Source organism: Rhamphochromis sp. 'chilingali', assembly GCF_963969265.1.
Source record: "Rhamphochromis sp. 'chilingali' genome assembly, chromosome: 4".
In the NCBI taxonomy this organism is placed as follows: Eukaryota; Metazoa; Chordata; class Actinopteri; order Cichliformes; family Cichlidae; genus Rhamphochromis; species Rhamphochromis sp. 'chilingali'.
In genome coordinates this window covers 30,976,099-30,999,819 of record NC_137948.1, presented here as the reverse complement: position 1 = coordinate 30,999,819, position 23,721 = coordinate 30,976,099, and the positions used below count along the sequence as shown (strand labels likewise).

Here is a 23,721-nt window from a genome sequence, read left to right as displayed (position 1 = left end):
AACAGAGAAACAAGAAAGCTTTGAATGTCCTTTAGAAAGCCTCCAGAACTATTCCTGAAGACTACTTAAAGTATGAGAAAGCTTGCCTAAGAGTTCAGACTATGTTGGAGAGTAAGGATTGTCATACAAAGTATTGACTTTCGAGTTCCTTAGAATTGTACAAACTCTGTTTTTGCCTAAACAAAATATAAAGAAATGAGGTGACGCAAGCATAATACTGCATATCATTATTGTTCCTAATCTTGTAGCCCTGTATCTCATCTGTTAGGGGCCTAAAAGAAAGGTTGTGTGTCCCTGTGACTCTAAGATAGGACATAATATTTTAGAATTAAAAATTCAGTAAGCTTAAAGGTTGACAGAAGACTTCGTGCTAATGCCTTACATTATACACATGAGATGCATTGTTGTTTCACAGTAATAAATGTGCTATTATTTACTAAATGCGGTTTCTCTCATACCACACACACGAGCCCTGCCCCCTCAATGCTGTGTATGAAACTCTGCTGAAATGTGACCATTAAACGACTGGAAACACGGTGAAGATTGAAACAGGTATAGTATGCATACTGAGCACACATGGTGCTCACATACAGAAAAAGAGAGTGGCTGAATTGGAGACTTAATGGGAGTTTAAAGGAAGAGGGTGGGGAGAGAAGGGGATGAGTGAGAAGTGGACAGAAGCTACCTGCCAGCTTCTTCCATATACGGTCTTAGTCAGAGCTGGCCTTACCCAGGACTGTGAGTTTCTCTGACTGTGTGAGTGAGCAATGCAGGGAGGGAGTGCCTACATTTGTGTGTTGTAATGCGTGCATGAGTCATGCACGCTGCCTAGTTTTGAAATTGCTCAAGCAAAGGCGTGAGATTGAGAAACTACTGTCTGGATAGAGAACAAAGTTTAAAAGATTATTTTGTAAGATACATTTAATCATTTAAAACTGTGATTGAAACATAAATCGGATAAAGAATACAGAAGAAAATGTGAGCGGTAACAGACAAACATGGCCTTAAAAAGGGAGATTCATTCATTTCCTCAGAGTGGTCACATGACCGGAGCAGCGCATTCTTCCCCCCATGTGACTCTCTCCAATATCTCCTTATATGGACGTCATCCAAAGGAACTCTTAAAGGGATGGTGGTGCCCTGGGTCTATACTTGGTGTGTGTGTGTGTGTGTGTGTGTGTGTGTGTGTGTGTGTGTGTGTGTGTGTGTGTGTGTGTGTGTGTGTGTGTGTGTGTGTGTGTGTGTGTGTGTTTAGCGTCAATTCAAAGCAGGATAATGCTGAGCGGAAAAGCCAGTTCTCTGATCACCTGATTGCCTACCTACACCTAGCTCTGTGTGTGTGTGTGTGTGTGTGTGTGTGTGTGTGTGTGTGTGTGTGTGTGTGTGTGTGTGTGTGTGTGTGTGTGGTCACTTCCTCCATCTGTAGAAGTGAGGCACTTTAAAAGCTTGCTTCCTGTGCCTTTTGGTGATCCAGCTCCCATATATCCTTATTAGGAACACACAGGGCCTGTGAGAATTCCGAGTGTAAGTTTATGAGGCTTTGTCCGGTGCCCTTATTGAGTTAAAGCCCATCCAGCCACCTAATCTCTGGTCAACTTATAAAATGAGCCTTGGAGGAGGATTTTCATTATAAAAATTAAAAAAAAAAATCAACAAAGAATTGAAATAGTTTCAGGCCCGTAAACTCAATTGCACAATTCCTGCGAGGTGATGAAAAGGTAAGACATTTACAGTCTCAGTTTTCAGTTTTATTTGTCATATGCAAGTTAGCACAGGGTCAACATTGCAATGAAATGTATTTGACGAGCAGAAGACAGTCACTCAGCAGACTGGTACAGTAAAAAATAGTAAAGAGCAAAATATTAATAAAATATAGTAAAAGAAAAAAGATTTAACAGTTAACAGACTATATATATATATATATATAGTCTCGTTACAGTCATGCCCTAAACATTACCGCAATTCAGCCTGGATACATGCATTACTGTCAGTCTGCACTGTGTGCGTTTGTGTTTGTGTGACGCTGGTGTGCCGGGGCAGAAGAGCCAGATAGAGGGTTAACCGTGCTGTCAGTGACCCTGAGATTAAACACCATCCCCAGTCCTGTCACCACAAACAAGCATCCTGCAAACAAATGGGAAATGGAATGGTGAAATCCTCTTCTGAAGCATTCCCTGACCCCGTGAATAAAATTAAGAGCACTCATTCATGGGTATATTATATCACTGAGGCTATAATCAGGATGATCCTGGCACCGTCACAATGTAGAGGATGTAAAAACGACGTAACTATAGGCTGGATTAATTCAGTCTATTAAAGTAATAACTAATACATGCTCAGGGACCATTCAGTGCTTTGCAGCAGGGGTTGTGGGATTTGTCATCCACTAGTCTGTATCCCACTTATGTATTATTATCACATTATGGCAGACAGTTTTAAAAAATCAGCAGGTTTACTGAACACTGAACGACCCCGGATTGATAACTTTTAGGGAGGTATATGGGTTAGTTTAGTGGAACTTGTCCCCCCACTGCTATGTCAGAGCGCACAAACCATGATCTGCATGCGCCACACCCAGTGGATGGAGCCGAACCAATCAGCGGGCGCCGTGCGGAAAGTTCTCCTTTTATGGAGAGGGGCTGCAGCACGAGCCCTCATAAAAATCCTCCACTTTATTGGCCTTCATTGCAGTCAAGTTCAGACACTACATCCTACCGGAGTGTAGCGCTCAGTCACAGTTCTCATACACCGAAAACCCTCCCTCACACAGGTAAGACAACTGCGGAATGTCGGTGGAAGTTTCTTCCTCACATTTTAACGCTTTAATGTAACATTTTGAACAGCGAGTGTTTTCTTTTTTTATATATATATCACTCCTTAGCTTACGAACCAAGTCGTTTTCTCATTTCAAGCTGAAGCCACTTGCTAGGCTTTACAGTGTTCCTATTATTTTGACCGCCACAGTTTTAACCATGTAACGGTTCGGTTTAGAAATGTGGTGACATGTTGCCGCTTATGTTTAAGTGGGTGTGAAATAACCTTGCCACTCGATGCTGTCATCACTTTGTAGTCCGACAAATCAAGACTACGTGTTAAAGGAAAAAAGCTTGACCTTCTCGCTTACATGTAAGCATCCACTGTGGCAGGTCTGCAGCTCTGGTGTCTCCGGTTTCAAACATTCAAACACCAGACCAGGCAAATGCAGATTAGATGGATTAGGCTTATAGAGACTTTACTAATTTTGTAAGTAGAGCTTCTGAAATTAAAGGTTTTTGCTGTGTCACTGCAGCTATCAGTTAATGTGCAAATCCTGGTGCGTCTGCTTCAAATAAATGTGCGAAGTTGGCTTTTTGTTCGTGTAACCTTGCAAATGCGTCAGTCACGACGTTCAGATATATCAGATTTAACTGATTTGTAGAAGTTCGTTCAGCTGCTAAAGGGTTTTCTGTGTGGTTAACGGTTGTGGTGAGCTCGGTGAAGGGAGTGGTCGCCTGTCGGTGTCATTTGAGGTTTAGCGACACGCGGGGCGGCTTCCGGGCCGGTCTACAGCAGTCTCTAAGCTGCATTCACTTTTGCCTTATATGGCCATGGCCAGCCCGAGTGAGAAACTGCCTTTGTTTCTCAGCTCTGGATTAGGACTCAACCTTGCGCCACTGCGACATCCAGCGTCCGTTCTCAATAACTGCAAGACTTCATCCAGGCTGTCTGCCAGATGTATCGCACACTGCTGCTGAACATTAGGATTAAAAATCCTTTCCTCCTGTTACTACTTCATACAGAAAATGGAAGACGAAATTGCCGCCCTCGTTGTTGACAACGGATCTGGAATGTGCAAAGCTGGCTTTGCAGGAGATGATGCTCCACGTGCTGTGTTCCCCTCCATTGTTGGACGCCCCAGGCATCAGGTACATATTCCTTAATAAACCTCACATACCTTGTAACCTTTTCATAACTGCTGACCTTTTCATAATCGCACTGCTCTTTGCATTCCTAGGGTGTAATGGTTGGTATGGGCCAGAAAGACAGCTATGTTGGTGACGAGGCACAGAGCAAAAGAGGAATCCTGACCCTCAAGTACCCCATTGAGCACGGAATTGTCACCAACTGGGATGACATGGAGAAGATCTGGCATCACACCTTCTACAATGAGCTGAGAGTTGCCCCTGAGGAGCATCCAGTCTTGCTCACAGAGGCCCCCCTGAACCCCAAGGCCAACAGGGAAAAGATGACGCAGGTAACAAGAGCTGACACCTTGACAAACTTCCCCCTAAGTCAGGAAACTGTTGAGCTGCAGTGCCCAACAACAGGAAACTATGTTGCCACTCGGGTGTTTCTTCCCCTGCTCAATCTGTCTTTCCTCATCCTCCTTCAACCCTCCAGGTTTCCTCTGCCCTCGACTGATCTTTTCAGCTCTGCAGATGCTTCAGGTTTCTATCTCTGCACTGTGATGCATCAGGAATGAGCTGCAGCATGGGCACTGCTGTTTATAAATTAGACTGAGACTTGTGTTTAACTACACGGGTGTCTGCATGAAGCAATGGATGATAATAGAGCAGTTTTCTGCACTTTAACTTTTAGAGTCAGTGTAACAAAGCAGTTTTCTATTGTAGTTGGCATAATACTCAACCCAGTGTGCTGTTCTTTCTGTACAATTGAACTAACACATAGAAACTTATTTCAGAGTACTCTGACTCTTAGTTTCACTGATCATCTCTTTTCTCCTGCTGTTCTTGCAGATCATGTTTGAGACCTTCAACACTCCTGCCATGTATGTGGCCATCCAGGCAGTGCTGTCCCTGTACGCCTCTGGTCGTACAACTGGTATTGTCATGGACTCAGGTGATGGTGTGACCCACACTGTGCCCATCTATGAAGGCTACGCTCTGCCCCATGCCATCCTCAGGTTGGACCTGGCTGGCAGGGACCTCACAGACTACCTCATGAAAATCCTGACTGAGAGGGGCTACAGCTTCACTACCACAGGTGAGCATGAGGATGGTTTTTGAGACATGATGTGAGGCTTTCAGGGTTTTCTTATCTTAACTGTAATGTTTTCTTGTCTCACAGCTGAGCGTGAGATTGTGCGTGACATCAAGGAGAAGCTGTGCTATGTTGCCCTGGACTTTGAGCAGGAGATGGGAACTGCTGCCTCCTCTTCATCCCTGGAGAAGAGCTATGAGCTGCCTGATGGACAGGTCATCACTATTGGGAATGAGAGGTTCCGTTGCCCAGAGGCTCTCTTCCAGCCCTCATTCCTTGGTAAGCAGCATCAGCTTTAAGACAGACTTCTGTGATTTGTAAAAAGTAGTCCTTAGCAAGGCTAACCTTAACCCCAAACTTTCCAACTCTCCACAGGTATGGAGTCTTGTGGTATCCATGAAACTACCTTTAACAGCATCATGAAGTGTGACGTTGACATCCGTAAGGACCTGTACGCCAACACTGTGCTGTCTGGAGGTACCACCATGTACCCTGGCATTGCTGACCGCATGCAGAAGGAGATCACTTCACTGGCACCCACCACCATGAAGATCAAGGTAAAATTCTTGTTCTGTCTGTTTTATTATAAGTTTATAATAAATGGACTGTATTCATTGCTGACAACTCTACTTCTGCCCTTGCAGATTATTGCTCCCCCAGAGAGGAAGTACTCTGTATGGATTGGAGGCTCCATCCTGGCTTCTCTGTCCACCTTCCAGCAGATGTGGATCAGCAAGCAGGAGTACGATGAGTCCGGCCCCAGCATCGTCCACAGAAAGTGCTTCTAAACAGACTGTCCCCACCCCCACCAAAACACACTGCTACAAACCCAAACTAGCTCAGCATACATGCCTACACCACCACACTGGTGTATGCTGAGCCTACACCTCTTCCATTTTCCCTCATCACTCTGGCTATGGCACCATGCCCCCTGATGGGGAGAAACTCTGCAGGAAGTACGGAGAAACCCTAGGCGGTGTGAATGTGTGAGAAACATGATATCCATTGTCGTGTTTGTGTAGGTCATTCCAGTTGTCTTTGTTCACCACCTTATTTGCCTCTATGAAGGTTTATTCTCTGGTGGGCTCGCTGCCCATCAGAACTGTAGTATTGCTTAATATGTAAATTATGTAATCTGAAACTTGTTTTGTTTTTGTACTTTCAGCCTTAAATGATACTTGGTCCAGTTTGTTTTTGTCATCATGCAAAAGACAAGGCTTGTACCTTGTATTGAGGTGTATGAAGGTTTGTGCATAGGGCTTTAAGCCTCTGGTGTACACAACAACCCAATAAAGCGCACATGTCTGACTCAAGTCTGATTTTGTCTTTATGTTGAATGCATCAAAGTAACCTATTCATCATTTGGCCTCAAACTGCACTCTGGGAAAGTTGTTTCAGCTTATGTAAGACTTAGTAAAATGCATCTGGAAGAGACAGAGGCTTTGCTGGTATAAATGGCAAAAGTCAAGTGTGACACCTGGAAGTTAAACCATAGTGGATAGTAGGTTCAGTTTGCACATTAAAATTTAATAAAAGATGAACTCTGCACCCTTAATTTCAGGGGCAACACTTGTGACTTCAGTGTCATAAATGTAGTTGTGTGCTGTAACAATAAGCTACACCTGTCTCATGTTAATCTTGGCAAAAATATGACTGAAACAATAGTGTCTTAAATGACAAATCCAAGAACCAAAGCCTGCTTTTGTCTTAACAACACTTCAGCTTGCAGCTCGTAGGAAGGACTTGGGGGGGGGTCATGTGAGGAAAGGAATCAAGGATGTCTAAATTAAGAAATGGGATAAGCATTTGGCGTGAATGGCATTGATGGCTGGAGCCCATTTGGCTACTGTTTGCATGTCAGTATAAGGTGCTGCACATGCAACAAACACTGATGCATCAAAGCCTCCATCCAAACACTGTATTATGTGAATTCTGTAGATTCTTTTCTCAAGATTTTTCTTTAATCAGTTTAAAAAAAAAAAAAAGAAAAAAAAGAATTTAACACACATTTCAGTCTGACTGCTGTCAAGAGTTAAACAGCAAATTTTACAGTCATCAGCCTTCATGGCAGGCTAAATACTGAAGATGGATTTTGAGGAGTATAACTTTACTACAAAAATTTTCTTTATAGTGCCATCATGTGAATAACTGATTATGGGAAACAATAATCAGCTTTTTTTACATTAATGACTTTAGAAAATATATAAGATGTTATATAGTTCTATACATTAGGAAATATAAAGACTGCTGCACTGAAACTTTACTATCTTTCTGTTTAACACTAAAGCTGGCATACATTTGTCTTACCAATACTTTAGATTTGTGAATATTCAATAAATCCTGCATAACTCTCTTATCAGTCTGCATGCCAAAGTCAGGAGTGCAGGAGAAGTAATATGTGAGGGTGGGGCATGTATGAAAACAGGACTGGTGACTGGTGATTTGTGACTGGTTTAGCATATGAGACTTTTGAATTCTCCCTCAGACTGTCTTCTCGAGAGGCTTTTGATTCAGTGGAACCAGCTATTCCTCTCATAAACAGTTCCCTTACATCTGGTTGTATTCCAGCTGCCTTTAAACATGCTGTTGTGCAGCCTCTTATTAAAAAGAAGAACCTGGACCCTGCTGTTTTTTCTAACTACAGACCTATTTCTAAATTACCATTTCTGTCTAAGGTCCTTGGAAAAAAATGTTTTTAAGCAAACAGAGTATGTGGGGAAAGTTTCAGTCAGTGTCAGGTCACATTACAGAGATGGCTTTTTTGAGAGTTCTTAATGATCTGCTTTTAACTGCTGACTCTGGCAGCCCTGCCATTTTAGTTCTTCTAAACCTGTTTGCTGCCTTTGATACTGTGGACAGCAAGATCCTGCTGTCTCGTCTGGTATATGTTACCTCTAGGGCAGTGGTGGGCAACTCCAGGCCTTGAGGGCCGGTGTCCTGCAGGTTTTAGATCTCACCCTGGGTCAACACACCTGAATCAAATGATTAGTTTATTACCAGGCCTCTGGAGAACTTCATGACATGTTGAGGAGGTCATTTAGCCATTTAAATCAGCTGTGTTGGATCAAGGACACATCTAAAACCTGAAGGACACTGGCCCTGATTCACTGTAGTGACCCCTAAAGGGAGCAGCCAGCAAAAGAAGACAGCTCTGTTATCGCCCTGTATATTTTTTTATATCTATCTAATAGCATCTATAAAAAAAAATACAAAACTTTATTTAATAACTTTTACAAAATAATTTGTATTTTATTGTGTAAATTGAACCAGCAGGAAGTGTGTCCGTCGCAAAAAGATGTCCGACACGTGCGACAGCATATATCGTCCGTGCAGCTAACGGTAACACAAACGTTCAGCCGCCTGTGGTTTCACGCAGCAGATTCACGGAACATGAAGCTCCAGCTGGGTGGATGAGCCTTTTTTAAAAACATGAGTGGGGATGTGTGCGGAGTTTCAGACGGCATGGATTACCAGATTTTACAGGTTGGTGAAGACGGCGTTCACAGTTAGTTAGCGGTGCTGCTGAGCAGGTCAGCTCAAAGTAACGTTAGCGACAAAATGTTAACGCCGGTCAGGTAAGGTTATGCTCCAAACACTTTACACAATTATTTTTTTAATCCCGAGTTTGGTTTACCGGCGTCGGCAGTGTGTTGGAAATAAGTGCGTTTTGGTGTGTGCGCGTGTGGGTTTGTTTGTTTTGTTTTATCGAGAAAACCTGCTAAGCTCAAACGCCCTGGTACTAAAACCATTAAAAGGTTGTATTGTCCCGAAGTGGTATTATCAAATAAAAAAATAACCTGGAGCACAGGGACCACTATTGCCATTTTCTATTAAAAATGTTTCATTTTTATTTTGTTTCTGCTAAATAATGCTTCAGCTATAGTGGGGGTCATACTTCATGAATAAAGATAAACCATGGAGAAATGATTGTTTCTGATCGAGTAAATTGAATACTTAACACATACCTGATATTAATGTTTAAAAAAAAAAACGTACAAAAATGACAATAAAACAGGACACATTAAAAGGAGAGCTGTACAACAGCTACATAAAATAATACTGTCATGGTATAAATTATATTGTCAATTAAATTCCTCTAGAAGGAATTTAATTGACTAATTTTCTAATATTCTCCAAATGGCCTAAAAGCGCCTGTCACTGACACTGTGTGCTGTCTGGTTCAGGCTGTGTGCGATGAGGATACCTTGTCTTCTTCGTCCGTGGGGATGTCAGATTTGTCTGATGAAATCCTGCTATGCATCCTGCGCCATATTCCAGTGTGTGACCTGCTGCTGAATGTGGCAAATGTCTGCCAGAAGCTTAACACGCTGTGCCATGACAAGACCCTGCTCACACATGTCAGCCTGTCTGAGGATTATTGGGTAACTTACTGCAATATTCAAGTTCATGTATGTGTACAACTTTCCATGTATTTTAAAAAAAGAAAATGCCTCTGTAACAGCAAGTTGTATTCTAATGAAACATTAAATAGACTCTGTTCTTTATTTCTCTCCAGGCTGATGACGCATTGGTTCGACGCATACTAAAGCAGCTGGCCAATCATGTGCAGTCTCTGAGCCTGAATGGCTGCTACTGGCTATCTGGCTCCACCATGGAGCACATCGCACGCTGCAGAGGAGTGACGCACCTAGATGTCACCGGTTGTCGCATCACTTCACTTCGCCTGTCCCGTCTCCTCTCCTCCCTCGCTTTCCTCAAATCCCTCGCTTTTGACGTGGCACCAGGTTTCAACTCTGCTCAGCTCAGCTCAGAGGCAGTGGATGCACTGAGCCGCCTGTCAGAGCTTAGGCAGATGCTGTTGACACCAAGCTACGGTGTAGTGCCATGCTGTGCCCAACTCCGCAAGTAAGGATGTTGGCCCTGACCCAACTGTGTTTTTTGATCCCTTCCCTCCCTAAACCCCTTTCAAATGCTTAGGAGCGGCCCTCTTCAAAGTCTAGAAATATTTGGACAATGTCAGTTTTTATAGGTTTTGGCTCTCTGGACCACCATACTGCGTTTCCTTGAGGTTTTCTGCCAGTCCTTTAATCCAGCCACTCTCTGATAGGTTTACTTTGATTTTTCTTTGATCTGCTTAATTTTCATGACATAACGAGGGAACATGTCTAATTAAAAAATCTATAAATAGCCTATAAAATGGCTGTCATTTGTAAATTATGTGACAGCTGTGTCTTTGGCTTAAAAAACAAAAATGTATGATATTTAAATGATACAGTGTTGTGTGCATTTGCTTGTCGTTGCACCGTAGGCTGATGTTGCAGTTTGACATCCCAGATGTGACCAAAGAGGGTGTCGGCGTTTGCTGTCAGTTAATGGTCGGTCAGAGCAGCGTGCCACATTACAAACAGCTTGAGGAGTTCACTGCCAGGCTGGCTCCAGGAGAGGTGAGTGTGTTGGGGCTTATGTCCATGAAACCTGTTCCTATATGGGCTTTAATTAACGCGCTTGTGTTGTCATGTTCTTAGGTAAACCAGACCCTGCTCCTCCTATACCTGGCAGTGTTCAGCGTTAACGTTCCGAAGCATCTCAGAGTTTTCCTTGTGTCCATCCCCGGCCCAAACCCGGCTCCCTGGCCTGCTGCTCCCTCAGTGGCTCAGAGCTTGGGTGAGCGGGGCGACCTGGTTGCCCTGCAGCTCCCTCGGTCATGGCTGGACTCTGCATCGCTCAAGCAAGCTCTGGAAGGAAACAGCCCCAAACACCTTAGCTTCAGCCGATGCCCAGCATTGTGGCCACAGGTGTTCCAGTCGCTGTTGAACAGTGGTGTAAGAGACGCCACGCAGCTGGTTAGTCTGAATCTGAGCGGGATCAACCACGTTCCTTACTCGGAGTGCAGGATTGTGGAAGATCAGCTGGCTGCTGGGACAATGAGCCAGCTGGCAGACAGCTGTTCCAACATTAAATACCTAAACTTGATGCACACACATTATCATCATGAAAACTCACCTGGGCTGGAAGGGGAAACCCACCTGTGTGCCAGCTTGGCCAAATTCAGACACCTGCTGTCTCTCACTCTCCCTGCCTGCGCCCTGTCAGACGGTTTAAATACAAATCACACGCAAATGCAGAACACTCATCTCTCTCCGCTTTTCCAGGGATTGAAGAAGGTTCCTCGTGTGGGCCTCCAGAATTACAAGCCTGCCTCAGAGTCCTCTGTGTCAGGGGACAGCACATCGGGGCTCGCTTTGCTGTTAGCTGGCTGCCTTTTTTTAGAGACCTTTGAGCTTATCGGTCCAGGCTTTGCTTCCACACTGCCTCGGCTTGAGCCGTGCACTCGTGCAAGCGTGGAGCCTCGTGGCATGTGCGCTTGGGCACGAGGAATTGGAGACGCACATTTGGCGGTGCTTGAGGCTTTGCCTCAATTGCGTCGCCTGACTCTGGCTGGTCTTCCTGGAGTTCTTAGGGGAACGGGACTGGTACAGCTGGCAAAGCAGTGCAGAGACCTGCGAGTATTATCCCTCGCCAATCTGGGTTCGCTGAAAACCATGAACTACACCGCTGCCTTGCTGGACACACTTAAACAGTGCACGCAGCTACAGGAGCTCAGGTAAGAAGATGACTTTGTGTTCGCTTTGTTTATATAATAGTATGAAGTATGCTCATAGTATGAAAATGTGCTTTAAAACTGTCTGATTTCATACACCTGAAGCAAGAACATTAACATCACTTAAATATTATTCGTATTTATCTTTCTTTTTGCCCCCTATAGACTATTAGGTTCATATATGCAAATGAGAGGATCTCATCTAAGAAGCACTAACCTGTATGACTGTCCAGCAGACAGTTGGCTCAGTTTTTTTCTGTTAATTTGGAGAAAAAAAACATTAAGGAAATAAAATTTGCCCAACATTTTAAAGTTGACCAAATTGACCTGCCCTTGACTCTCTTCAATCAAAGCATTTAATGTTAATTACCTGTAAAGTGTAATTTGTGAATTATGTTTTGGTTTTGAGAGGCTTTTAAACAAATAGGATTTTCACTTTCCAGTTGTCCAATTGGTCTATATCAGGGGTGGGCAACTCCAGGCCTCAAGGGCCAGCGTCCTGCAGGTTTTAGATGTGTCCTTGATCCAAAACAGCTGATTCAAATGGCTAACTTGCCTCCTTAACATGTGTTGAATTTCTCCAGAGGTCTGGTAATGAACTAATCATTTGATTCAGGTGTGTTGACCCAGGGTGAGATCTAAAATCTGCAGGACACCGGCCCTCAAGGCCTGGAGTTCCCCACTCCTGCTCTTTATTTTACTCTGAACTGGGACAAATCTCAGACTGTTTCTACTTTTAATTCTGACTGAAGACATGTCTGTTCAGATTTTTGTCTTTATATAACCAACCAGCTCTTTATCCTCTCAAGGATACTTGAGGGCGCATGGGAGTTTGCCCAACCAGTCTACATGCGTTTTGTGGACTTGGAGAAGGCATTCGACCGTGTCCCTCAGGGTGTCCTGTGGGAGGTGCTGCGGGAGTATGGGGTGTCTGGCCCATTGCTACGGGCCATTCGATCCCTATACAACCGTTGCAAGAGCTTGGTTCGCATTGCCAGCAATAAGTCGGACTCGTTCCAGGTGGGTGATGGGCTCCGCCAGGGCTGCCCTTTGTCACCGCTTCTGTTCATAATTTTTATGGACAGGATTTCTAGGTGCAGCCAAGTGGCGGAGGGCTTTCACTTTGGTGGCCTCAGAATCTCATCTCTGATTTTTGCGGATGATGTGGTTCTGTTGGCTTCATCGGGTGAGGGCCTCCAGCTCGCACTGGAACGGTTCGCAGCCGAGTGTGAAGCAGCGGGAATGAGGATCAGCACCTCCACATCTGAGGCCATGGTTCTCAGCCGGAAAGGGGTGGAGTGCCCACTCCGGGTCGGGGATGAGTTCCTGCCCCAAGTGGAGGAGTTCAAGTATCTCGGGGTCTTGTTCGTGAGTGTTGGGAGAAGGGAGCCGGAGATCGACAGACGGATTGGTGCTGCGGCCGCAGTGCTGCGGACGCTGCACCGGTCCATCATGGTGAAGCGAGAGCTGAGTATAAAAGCGAAGCCCTCAATTTACCGGTCGATCTACGTCCCTACCCTCACCTATGGCCATGAGCTGTGGGTAGTGACCGAAAGAACGAGATCGCGGATACAAGCGGCAGAAATGAGCTTCCTCCGAAGGGTGGCTGGCCTCTCCCTTAGAGATGGGGTGAGACGTTCAGCCATCTGGGAGAGTAGAGCCGCTGCTCCTCCACATCGAAAGGAGTCGGCTGAAGTGGTTCGGGCATCTGACAAGGATGCCTCCTGGGTGAGGTGTTCCGGGCATGTCCCACAAGGAGGAGGCCCCGGGGCAGACCCAGGACACGCTGGAGAGATTAGGCCTGGGAATGCCTTGGTGTTCCCCCGGATAAGCTAGAGGAGGTGGCTCGCGAGAGGGAGGTCTGGGCTTCTCTGCTTAGGCTGCTTCCCCTGCGACCCGGCCCCGGATAAAGCGGATGAAGATGGATGGATGCATAACTAACCACGTGCATCTGTTTCTTAGGTTGGAGCAGCCCTACCTGAATGCGAATGCGTCGTTCTTCGAGGCTTTGTCCTGCTGCTCCCGACTGCAGCGCGTCTGCCTTATTTCACGCTGTGGCACTTTTGACCCATCAGCCACAGAAACTTTCATGGAGCGGTGCTGCCATGTCGTCATGTGCCACATGTTCATGGGTGGCACCTTAGTGATGTGTCGCACGCTGCAGAAAGCTCTGCTGGACAGGTTGGTGACTGTGTTCATGTATTTAAAGCTAGGGGGCATATTCTGTCGAAAGTTTTACCTGTGGGGTCTTTTCACTCGTTTTGTGTATTTTCTGGCTTTTTTTTTTCCTTCTTAAGGTTCTCAGCAGAGCGCCCGGCACTCAGTGTGGTCATCTATCCGTTACAACACGAAGACCTACCCTCAGTCATCAGAGATATCCCATTAACACTGCTGGACCGGATCACTTTGTTTCAGAGCCACGTGGCTCAACCACCACATTTATCACCATTGTGACCTCATCAGGATGCTTTAGTGTGATTGGTGCTCAGCAGTTGAGGTGCTCATCATTTTTTTTTTTTTTTTTTTTTTTTTTTTTTTTTTTTTTTCTCCTCTTGCACGAAATAAAATCCACAAATGATGCTGAGACTGAATGTCATCAGCACCATCATTTCTGTTTGTGTGCTCCACGATTGTTTACATTTACACCGGTGATCATCTTTCCAAGGGAAATAGACTCACTCAGGCTCACGGTTCGTTCCAGGATGTTTCAGATGTACTGCGGCTCTGTGACGGTTGTGGCTTCTCTATCACAAATCATTACAGTTCCTTTAAAATGAAGTGCCAAAATGGATTTTAGGATGCATTTTGTATTTTAAACTTTGTACCAAATATCATAATAAAGTCTGTATAAATAATTTTTAATCCTTCCCTTGTGTGCTGCTCTTCCATTCATGGCAGGCTGTTATTTTTATTTATTTATTTATTTATTTTTTGAAGTAACTATAGTGGAATAGCACTGGAGGTAACTTTTTTTTTTTTTTTTTTTTTTTTTTTTTTTTGTGTGTGTGTTTCAGTGTACTCAGTTTGAGACGAAAGAGATGTCAATATATTATTTTATTTCAATATTCTCTGAGAACATAAAATTGGGTGGAGATTTGATTTATTTGATAAGTTATCATATTCATACTCAATTACCTTTTTATAAAGTATATTTGGGATCCAGACTTTTTAACACCATGTACAAAGTTCAAAATGAATTGGAAAGAAGCAGAAAGTCAAAATGAATCATTTAATGTTCATGGAACCCCATTTACAGTTAATTACTGCCTGTAGTCTTTGACCTACAGAGCCATCAGCAGGAGCTCTACTCAGACCTTTATTAAAGCCACTTAAAGATGGAGCTTCCTGTGTGATATTGGGCTCGCCTACAGCAGTGATGACCTCAGAGAATGTCATCACCCTGACAAGCTGTGTGGCTGTTTGAGCTGCATGAATATGAATCATGTCCTTCACCGTCAGTCTGACTCAAACAATGCACACAGGAAGTGAGTGAGTAGCCATGGATACCCATCAGTCTGTGTGACTTGGTCAGGAACTGTGACACACTAAAATGTACTGTAGGTAGGCTAGATGAGAAGGAAAAGACCGGTTGCCACCTCTCCTCGGTTACGTTTTCAGGTTTCTTCCTGTTAAAAGGGAGTTTTTCCTTTTCACTGTTGAAAAATGCTTGCTCATGGAGGGTTGTGATTGTTGGGGTTTTCTCTGTATTATTGTAGGGTACATGGGACCATGATATACAGCACCTTTAGGGGACTGTTGTTCTAATTTGGCAAAATAGAAATAAAACTGAATTCAATTGAAAAAATGAAGATCTGTCCACATTTACATATCTGTAAACTCCAGCGGCTGCAAAATCTTTCCAAACTTCTTGCTGTCTGTGATTTCAGTCGGAGTCTCAAAAACACTCCGAACACTGCCGAAGCTGTCTCTCGTACACTGGGGTTGTAGATTTCTGATTTTTCTGATCAGCCACAGCAGCGAGTGCCATGCTGGCCTTTTAATGATAAAGACTTGAAGAAGAGAGAGAATTTTTATTTTCTTCAAAGGCAGCTTCAGGGTGCCATAAAGGCAGATTATTTTCACCAAGAGTACTTGACTTTTGTTGGTTTTGGGTAATTTGCATGATTAAAAATTAAGATCCAAATATATGTATCTACAGGGATTGTAACAGGAAACAGGTGCACTTCTTTCCACATCACAATTCAGTGCTTTGTCTCAAAATAACAGCAAAATGCAGAACTTAGAAAAAACCCCAAAATACTTAGTTCCTTAATTTCAAATAAAAGCTAGCATTGATTATTCATACATTTTTTTGCACTTTTTATCCACTTTAAAGTTTACTGTGCTTAGTGTCGACGTGGGACACTTTTCAAACTTTGTTGTGCTATTGTACTAACTATGACTGTGCAATGACAATAAAGAGTTCACAGTGATGGAAACATTCCTCAGAGATTTTGGTCCATGTGGACATGACAGCATCATACAGTTGCTGCAGATTATTCAGCTGCACATCCATGATGTGACTCTCCCGTTTTACCACCATGCTAAAGGTGCTGTATTTGATTGCTATCTGGTGACTGTGGACTCATTTTAAGTCCAACTCACCTTTAACTTAACTCTAAATCTTCAAGAAATCACTTTCATGACCTGAGCTTTGTTACATGGTGTGTTATCCTACTGGAAGCAGCCATAAAAAGATGGGTAAAGCCTAGTCCCAAAGGGAAAAACAATGTCAGCCACAATACTCAGATAGGCTGTGTTAAAGTGATGCTCAGTTGATGCTAAGGGGCCCTAAGTTTGCCAAAAAATACTCACCCACACTTTTACACCATCACTACCAGTCCGAACTGTTATAACTAAACATATCTGTTTATGCCAAATTGTGAACCTACAATCTGAATGTCACAGCAGAAATCAAGACTCCTCCGCTCGGAAAATGTTTTTGTAATCTTCTCTCGTGCAGTGTTGGTGAGCCTGTGCGAACTGTAGCCTCGGTTTCCTGTTCTTAGCGCACAGAAGTAGCACCTGGTGTGATTCTGCATACCTTGGTTGTAACGACTGGTTATTTGAATCACTGTTGCCTTTGTATCAGCTTCATTCTCCTCTGCCGCTCACAGAATATTTTCTCTTTTTCAGACCATTCAGTGTAATAAAAAGAGATGATCGTGTGGGAAAAGCCAAGTTAATCAACAGTTTCTGAAACACTCAAACTATCCCACCTGCCACACTGGAAGTCATGTAATGCTCGGTTTGACCATCAGCTGGTTATCTTGACCACGTCTACATCCCTAAATGCACTGAGTTCCTGTCATGTGATTGGCTGGTTAAGTATATGCGTTAACAAGCTTTAGCCTATTGAACTGAACTTGGAGCCCTCTGCTGAAATAATACCATAGTGTGACATGCTGCTGTAGCTTTCCTTGCAAGGGTAATAATGCTGACTAAACTATCCTGCCTATTCACTTGAGGGTTTATTACCTGTTTCATTTAAGCCTTGCTTGACCCCACCTGACCCGCCACTTAGATATTAACTAGAACATTTTCCTGGATGTTTAGTAAATAGAAAGATGTGGCTTTAGCCTTCACCTCATTTCACCCCATTCAAAAGACGGAAAATGTACTTTCATAGCCAGCAGGGGGCGATATCAATCTATCTAAAGATTATGTGAAGCCTAAACACCACACAGGCGTACTAACATATTGTCGATGTAGTCGATCGAAGTACGCCATCCTTAATTAACTAGACTGGTATTTTTCAACAATTTATGTAAACCGTTAATAGAAATATACTTTTAATTAAATTTGTTAATTTACTCCAACGATCTAAAAAATAATCCCCCAAAAAGACGCTCATAATTATATTTGTATATCTACTATTAAGGTCTGGGCAAGTTTGTGTCATTGAAACATCGTGGTTGTACTCAGCTTGTCAGCAGCTAGTTAGTGCACCTTTAGCTAGCCTTGTAAGTGTAACACATTTTGTAGTTTTCTGACAAAAGGAAGAAACCCGACATGATCCGTTAGCTTTTAACCAGCTCGCTAACACTAACAAACATGCTGACGTCCGTTGTCCGTTCGTGTGCGCGAAACGGGAGGAAAATATCGCTTCCTGCTGCCAGGCTGTGCACATTTTCAACCTTTAGGAAGTCACCAGAACCGCTAACTCTAACAGGCAGACGGGATGTGTCACAGCACCCTTTATCCAGGCTTCTCACACACACTCCCTGGCATCCTAGGCCCGTGTGTCTGTCAGCCCTCTCCCGAGGAGACGCGGACCCACTGGACTCCCCCTCTGAACCACTTGACTGGGAAAACTTCGGCTCTCTGTCTACCGACATGGCCTCCAGGAGGACGTTCAGGAAAAGCAGCCCAGGCCTCCGGGACCTGCAGTACCGGGAAGACGGAACCGGGAACGAAGAAGAGCGAGAAGACGCCGGTAAACCTCAGAGGAGGCCCGTGAGGAGAAATACACCGTACTGGTACTTCTTACAATGCAAAAAGCTCATCAAAGAGAACAAGGTTAGTGTGGCTGAGCAGTTTTATGTTAACTGATGTTCTTTCTCTTCTTCTTCTTCTTCTTCTTTGTGTTTAACTTGGCAACCAACGTAAAGGAGCATTCTGTTCTTTCTCTTCCCTGCTGATGTGTTTATAACCCTCCTCTGTGCTCTCACAGCTACAGGAGGCTCTGGATGTGTTCAGCAGGGACATGCTGCAGGGAGAGAGGCTGCAGCCGGAGGAGTACAACTACACGGTCCTGATAGGAGGCTGTGGACGAGCTGGACAACTGAAAAAAGCCTTCAAACTCTACAATGATGTAAGCATATTTAATTTGACCAATTGAAATGAGATGTCAGTGTGCAAGGTACACTCTAACTCTAAGTTAAAATATTCATGTTTGACAGTTTTAGAGTGGTGTTGATTCAGGTGCTGCAGTTTCCAGTTGCTGAATTGTGATGTTTGCAGATGACATTGTGATATGTAGTGAGGCTAAGGAGCAGGTGGAAGCAAGACGGGAGATGTGCAAGGAGTAGAGAAGGTGAATGCCTGGGGTCAACAATCCGAAGCAACAGGCAGGGTGAAAGATTTAAAGGGAAGGTCTAGAAGAGCTTCGATGGTGTATGGTTGGGAGACGGTGGCTCTGACTAAAGATAGGAGTAGTTCAAGGTGGCAGAGTTGAAGATGCTCTGATTTTCATCAGTAGTGACCAGGATGGACAAAATTCTAAATGTAGTTTATCACAGGGACAGCTGCTCAGGTGAAGCAATTTGGAGACAAAGTTAGAGAGGCAAGGCTGAAATGGTTTGGACATGTGCAGAGGAGAGATGGTGGATGTAGTGAACAAAGGATGTTGAAGATGGAGCTGCCAGCGGGAAACAAGGAAGACCACAGAGAAGATGCATGAATATGGACCTCGCTTTTAATATCCACAAGAAGAGACTAAGATTAATACAAATGATTTGTACAATTGAACTGCCCCACATACCAGCTACTACAGCCATCAAAGTTACTATAAATTTATTTGTATGGCAGTCAAGATTTAATGAGAAACATTACTTTAAATGCTGCAGGCTGCCAATCCCTCCACCCTCCAGATTTGTGTCAGGAAAACTGTGGAGATTGGCTATAATCAAAGAACAGATTCTAGTATTTTTAAAGCTTCAGACACTGATGCGAGACTCCTATGTGTTTGTGTGTTAAAATAAATATAAGTCTTATTTCAAATTCAGAGGGGTTAAAAGCTTGGGGACTGCTTTAGTCCACTAATGCCATAGAAGAGCCAGCTTTCACAATCAGTTTAGTTTCATTGTAGATGTTTGTTTTTTTTTAATATTTAAGTGTGTTATTCATTCTTGTCCTTTATTCTGACAGATCGTTATACACAGTCAGAAACCCTCTCTGTAATTATTTGTTTTTGTTTTTTTTTTCTCTCCTAGATGAAGAAGCGTGGTCTCACTGCTAACGATGCAACCTACACGGCGCTCTTCAACGCCTGCGCTGAGTCGCCTTCAAAACAAGCTGGCCTGCAGCAAGCGCTGAAGCTAGAGCAAGAGCTCCGTCGCAAAAACTACCCTCTCAGCACAATCACGTACCACGCTCTTCTGAAGGCGCACGCCGTCACCAACCACCTTCAGGCCTGCATTTATACGCTCAGGGTAGGACACACAGCTGCATGTTTATAAGGGAGAAAGCTCATCCATTGTCACCAAATTGTGTCTTATTCTGGGTTTGTGTGCATTTTGTAGGAGATGCTGGAGAATGGTCATGCTGTAACTCAGGAGACATTTCACTACCTGCTGATGGGCTGCTTGAAGGACAAAGAGGCAGGATTCAGGCTGGCGTTACAGGTACGTAATACTTAAGTGTGGGATGTTTTTAGGAGTAAACTTTAAAATAGCCCAACCAATGCCAGCTCTCGTTGATCTTAAAAATCTGATAATGATACATCAGGTGGTCATTAAACAATATTGATACTTGATACACAAATGAGCTCCTTCGTAATGTTCATTTCAGGTGTGGCGCCAGATGCTGCAGTCAGGGATTCGTCCTGACTCGCACAACTATACCCTGCTCCTGAGAACTGCCAGAGATTGTGGACTTGGCGATCCTGCCTTGGCCACTGCTCTTCTGCTGGGGACTGACTGTGAGGGTCAGAAAGGGAGCAAGGATGTGTCGGAGTCCAGGTGCAAGGCTGTGATAGACATCGACCTACTTGAGAGACGGTTATTTATCCAGCCTGAGCAGAAGGAAGACAGCAGTGAGACGCGACTCAGACATGACTCGGCCCATCTGATACCGGTCAGGCAAACAGTAAATGCCCGATTACCCGGAGAGTTAGTCGCCAACTCCTCTGCTCCTAACTTACTGGAACTTTTTGAGGGTAAAAGAGGTGCTGTGGTCTCCCTTGGCACTGTAGATAAAATGTCAGACAGGCTCGCCCTCATCGGTGGAGCTAAAGGTTTTCTAGAGAGGATGGAAGCTAACGGACTCAGTCCAAACCTCAGGACTCTGACCCTACTGGCCGACACGATGGAGCCAGGCTACCAGTCTCTGCAGGTGTTGTTGAAGGTCGCCAAACGGCATCAAGTGAAGCTTGATGTCGCGTTCTTCAACTCTGTGATTCACAGATCAGCGCGAGCCGGGGACTTGGACGAGGCAAAGGTGTGTGTGTGTGTGTGTGTGTGTGTGTGTGTGTGTGTGTGTGTGTGTGTGTGTGTGTGTGTGTGTGTGTGTGTGTGTGTGTGTGTGTGTGTGTTGTTTTTGTTTGTGATGCCCATCCTGGAGCAACTTCTTAGGAGAAATAGTCCTCAGAAAAACTGTTGTCTATCTGGTATCTGTAAATCTGGAGGAGGAAGGAACACAAATTTTAAACTTGGGTAAACGTTAACAAAATTGGAGTTAGAAATGTTTAAACTGTGCGTGCTGTTTTTCACACACTTCTTTCACTTTTCAGGCTGTGCTGAGTGTAATGAGACAGCGCAATGTAAATGTGGATCTGCAGACATTTGGGTGCCTTGCATTAGCCTGTGACCAGCAGAAAGACGGCCTTCAGTTGCTGAAAGGCATAGAGGTGACAAAGCATATGTTATTACACTAAATTTGGCTGTTTATTGACCTGAATTCTGTCTCTGGCATTGTTAGTGCAGAACTCGCCCCCTGCTGGTCGGTAGAAGGAATGCAGGGTTTAGGTGCTTGTGCATCTTAGTTAACTTTGCTCTATGCGTTTTTTCTCAGGAAGCAGGACTGAGGCCTAACGTCCACGTGTTCTCTGCTCTGATTGGCCGAGCGAGTCGCAAACTGGATTACGTCTACCTAAGAACAATCCTTAAAACCATGAGTGACATGAAAGTCTGGCCTAATGAGGTCATCATCAGACAGCTGGAGTTTGCTGCACAATATCCTCCCAACTATAACCAGGTCAGCATGCACCCATCTATACTGAGCACATCTGTAATGATTGGTACATGAGTGTTTCCCACATATTTAGAGAAGGCATATGCTCTTTTCAAATAATTGCTAGGATATTCCTTTATAAGTTTTTTTTTTCTAATTCACAAATAAGTGCCATATAACACAGAGTGCACAACTCTGTTGCTTGTGAAGCTCGCACACAAGAATTTCACTCACATGTGCTGTACCAATGTACCTGCACATGTGATGTGACAATAAAAGTGATTTGATTTGATTTGATTTGATATAATTAGCTGCCTCTCCAGTGAGTCTCTTATCACAGACTTCAGCTGGTGCCAAGCTCACTGAGGCTGCAGAGCAGAACAATTATTACTGGCTGCAGTCCAAAGCAGGCAAGTTGCAAGTCCAGCCAATGTTAAAATACACAGGCAGACCAGTCAAGTAAAATCTAAATTGGAAACACGGGAATAAAAAACACTGTAAACTATTTTGCTCTAATTGAAGTGTGTATGCTGTCAATCTTAATGCCTCTCTGTTTACTGACTTCAGTGCAGTCTGTAAACAGACAACTTCTTCTCATTTCGTGGCACAACAAAGATCCAACTTGGAAGGTGACTGTATGACTCACATTTCTCCTTTCACTCTGGTCCCCTCACTTTTTGGCACCCTCTCCCCTCTCTCTATCCCAGTACAAATCCAGAAACAACTATCTGGTCCAAATTGACGGTTTCCGTGGTTACTACCAGCAGTGGCTCAAGCACATGCCTGCTCAGAGCGCTGAGGAGGAGCAGGGAGCGCTGCAGTCCCAGACAGATGCTGCAGAGCTGAGAACAGAGGCTGCAGATGGGCTGACGGAGGCCCAGAGGAACCACAGAGCAGCAGCCAGGAGGTGTCATACTCGCAACAGGGACAGGAAGAGCAGCAGCACGTCCACTGTATGACTGAACTCCAGGAGATCATCACGACCACTCTTTTACCTGCTGCTTGTTCTGTAATAAACTTTATAACCCTGGATGGACTTGGATCAAAATAGTGGCTCATGTGGTTGCGTTATTCTTGAAAAACAGTGATGTCATTGTAATTTATGTTCCAGTTTCAAGTTTTTGGGCTTGTTTATTGAAAAATAAAACTTCTTCATCTCCATCTTTTCAGTTATACTGTCATTTTAAAGGTACCCAACCAACCCATTGGCTTTCAGTGACCCACACTGGTCATAAAATTTGTGGATTTCGGGTTAACTGAGTATTAATATTGATCAGCGTTTCAATAAACAAACAGCAGTTTCATAACGTTGTTTGGTGTGAGGATTACCTGCATTTGTAAGCAAGTTGAGGGCCTTTGTTAAATGTCAGGTTTGCTCAGTTCATTTTCAAAGTCAACTTTTATCCAAACGAACAGTAAGCGTGAACCTGATGACCCAGAGCTGAAGATAAATCATCTTGCAATAAGAGGCAAACGCATTTCTGATTTCTAAAGCAGCTGTTCCCAGACTCGCTGCTTCAGCCCACTCAAACCTTTAATCAGTACAGGACTGTACTACTTTGTGTTTTAATGGATTCAGTTTGATCTCCTGTGGATTTGCTTGAGACTGATTCTGCAGAAATGGCTTATATTTCCGTTCAGTTTCAACCTTCCTCCCGTGCTGACTGCTGGACGAGACCGAAGCACAGAGGAGGAGAGGAGAGGTGTCTGGCTCAGTGTGTGGGCTGTATACGGGGAGTGCAGAATTATTAGGCAAATGAGTATTTTGTCCACATCATCCTCTTCATGCATGTTGTCTTACTCCAAGCTGTATAGGCTCGAAAGCCTACTACCAATTAAGCATATTAGGTGATGTGCATCTCTGTAATGAGAAGGGGTGTGGTCTAATGACATCAACACCCTATATCAGGTGTGCATAATTATTAGGCAACGTCCTTTCCTTTGGCAAAATGGGTCAAAAGAAGGACTTGACAGGTTCAGAAAAGTCAAAAATAGTGAGATATCTTGCAGAGGGATGCAGAAGTCTCAAAATTGCAAAGCTTCTGAAGCGTGATCATCGAACAATCAAGCGTTTCATTCAAAATAGTCAACAGGGTCGCAAGAAGCGTGTGGAAAAACCAAGGAGCAAAATAACTGCCCATGAACTGAGAAAAGTCAAGCATGCAGCTGCCAAGATGCCACTTGCCACCAGTTTGGCCATATTTCAGAGCTGCAACATCACTGGAGTGCCCAAAAGCACAAGGTGTGCAATACTCAGAGACATGGCCAAGGTAAGAAAGGCTGAAAGA

General features: G+C 44.1%; 3 protein-coding genes across 3 annotated transcripts; all 3 read left to right on the top strand.

Moving 5' to 3' along the window:
* The first annotated feature begins 2,641 nt into the window (after nt 1-2,641).
* Nucleotides 2,642-6,293, top strand: LOC308394770 (actin, cytoplasmic 2). The gene is made up of 7 exons (XM_080879277.1): nt 2,642-2,770; nt 3,780-3,905; nt 3,995-4,234; nt 4,737-4,983; nt 5,068-5,259; nt 5,356-5,537; nt 5,625-6,293. Exons 2-7 carry the CDS (start codon nt 3,783-3,785, stop codon nt 5,766-5,768), a joined length of 1,128 nt encoding a protein of 375 aa, XP_080735403.1. The 5' UTR covers nt 2,642-2,770; nt 3,780-3,782; the 3' UTR covers nt 5,769-6,293.
* Nucleotides 6,294-8,133: 1,840 nt separating this feature from the next.
* fbxl18 (F-box and leucine-rich repeat protein 18) lies at nt 8,134-14,076 on the top strand. The gene is made up of 7 exons (XM_080880304.1): nt 8,134-8,463; nt 9,165-9,362; nt 9,497-9,846; nt 10,250-10,385; nt 10,467-11,545; nt 13,505-13,723; nt 13,840-14,076. Exons 1-7 carry the CDS (start codon nt 8,410-8,412, stop codon nt 13,994-13,996), a joined length of 2,193 nt encoding a protein of 730 aa, XP_080736430.1. The 5' UTR covers nt 8,134-8,409; the 3' UTR covers nt 13,997-14,076.
* A 3,254-nt stretch (nt 14,077-17,330) lies between these two features.
* ptcd1 (pentatricopeptide repeat domain 1) lies at nt 17,331-22,604 on the top strand. Its single transcript, XM_080881650.1, has 8 exons — nt 17,331-18,061; nt 18,216-18,356; nt 19,477-19,695; nt 19,786-19,887; nt 20,054-20,701; nt 20,994-21,110; nt 21,275-21,457; nt 22,141-22,604. Exons 1-8 carry the CDS (start codon nt 17,597-17,599, stop codon nt 22,390-22,392), a joined length of 2,127 nt encoding a protein of 708 aa, XP_080737776.1. The 5' UTR covers nt 17,331-17,596; the 3' UTR covers nt 22,393-22,604.
* The last annotated feature ends 1,117 nt before the right edge of the window (nt 22,605-23,721 follow it).

Excerpts from the sequence above, each read along its gene's own strand:
- LOC308394770 (XM_080879277.1), top strand. The coding sequence starts at position 3,783 with ATGGAAGACGAAATTGCCGCCCTCGTTGTTGACAACGGATCTGGAATG. Across the intron at positions 4,235-4,736 it reads ACAGGGAAAAGATGACGCAG|ATCATGTTTGAGACCTTCAA; the intron begins GTAACAAGAGCT and ends CTGTTCTTGCAG. Across the intron at positions 5,538-5,624 it reads CCACCACCATGAAGATCAAG|ATTATTGCTCCCCCAGAGAG; the intron begins GTAAAATTCTTG and ends CTGCCCTTGCAG.
- fbxl18 (XM_080880304.1), top strand. The coding sequence starts at position 8,410 with ATGAGTGGGGATGTGTGCGGAGTTTCAGACGGCATGGATTACCAGATT. Across the intron at positions 9,363-9,496 it reads GCCTGTCTGAGGATTATTGG|GCTGATGACGCATTGGTTCG; the intron begins GTAACTTACTGC and ends ATTTCTCTCCAG. Across the intron at positions 9,847-10,249 it reads TGCTGTGCCCAACTCCGCAA|GCTGATGTTGCAGTTTGACA; the intron begins GTAAGGATGTTG and ends GTTGCACCGTAG.
- ptcd1 (XM_080881650.1), top strand. The coding sequence starts at position 17,597 with ATGCTGACGTCCGTTGTCCGTTCGTGTGCGCGAAACGGGAGGAAAATA. Across the intron at positions 18,357-19,476 it reads CCTTCAAACTCTACAATGAT|ATGAAGAAGCGTGGTCTCAC; the intron begins GTAAGCATATTT and ends TTTCTCTCCTAG. Across the intron at positions 20,702-20,993 it reads GGGACTTGGACGAGGCAAAG|GCTGTGCTGAGTGTAATGAG; the intron begins GTGTGTGTGTGT and ends TTCACTTTTCAG.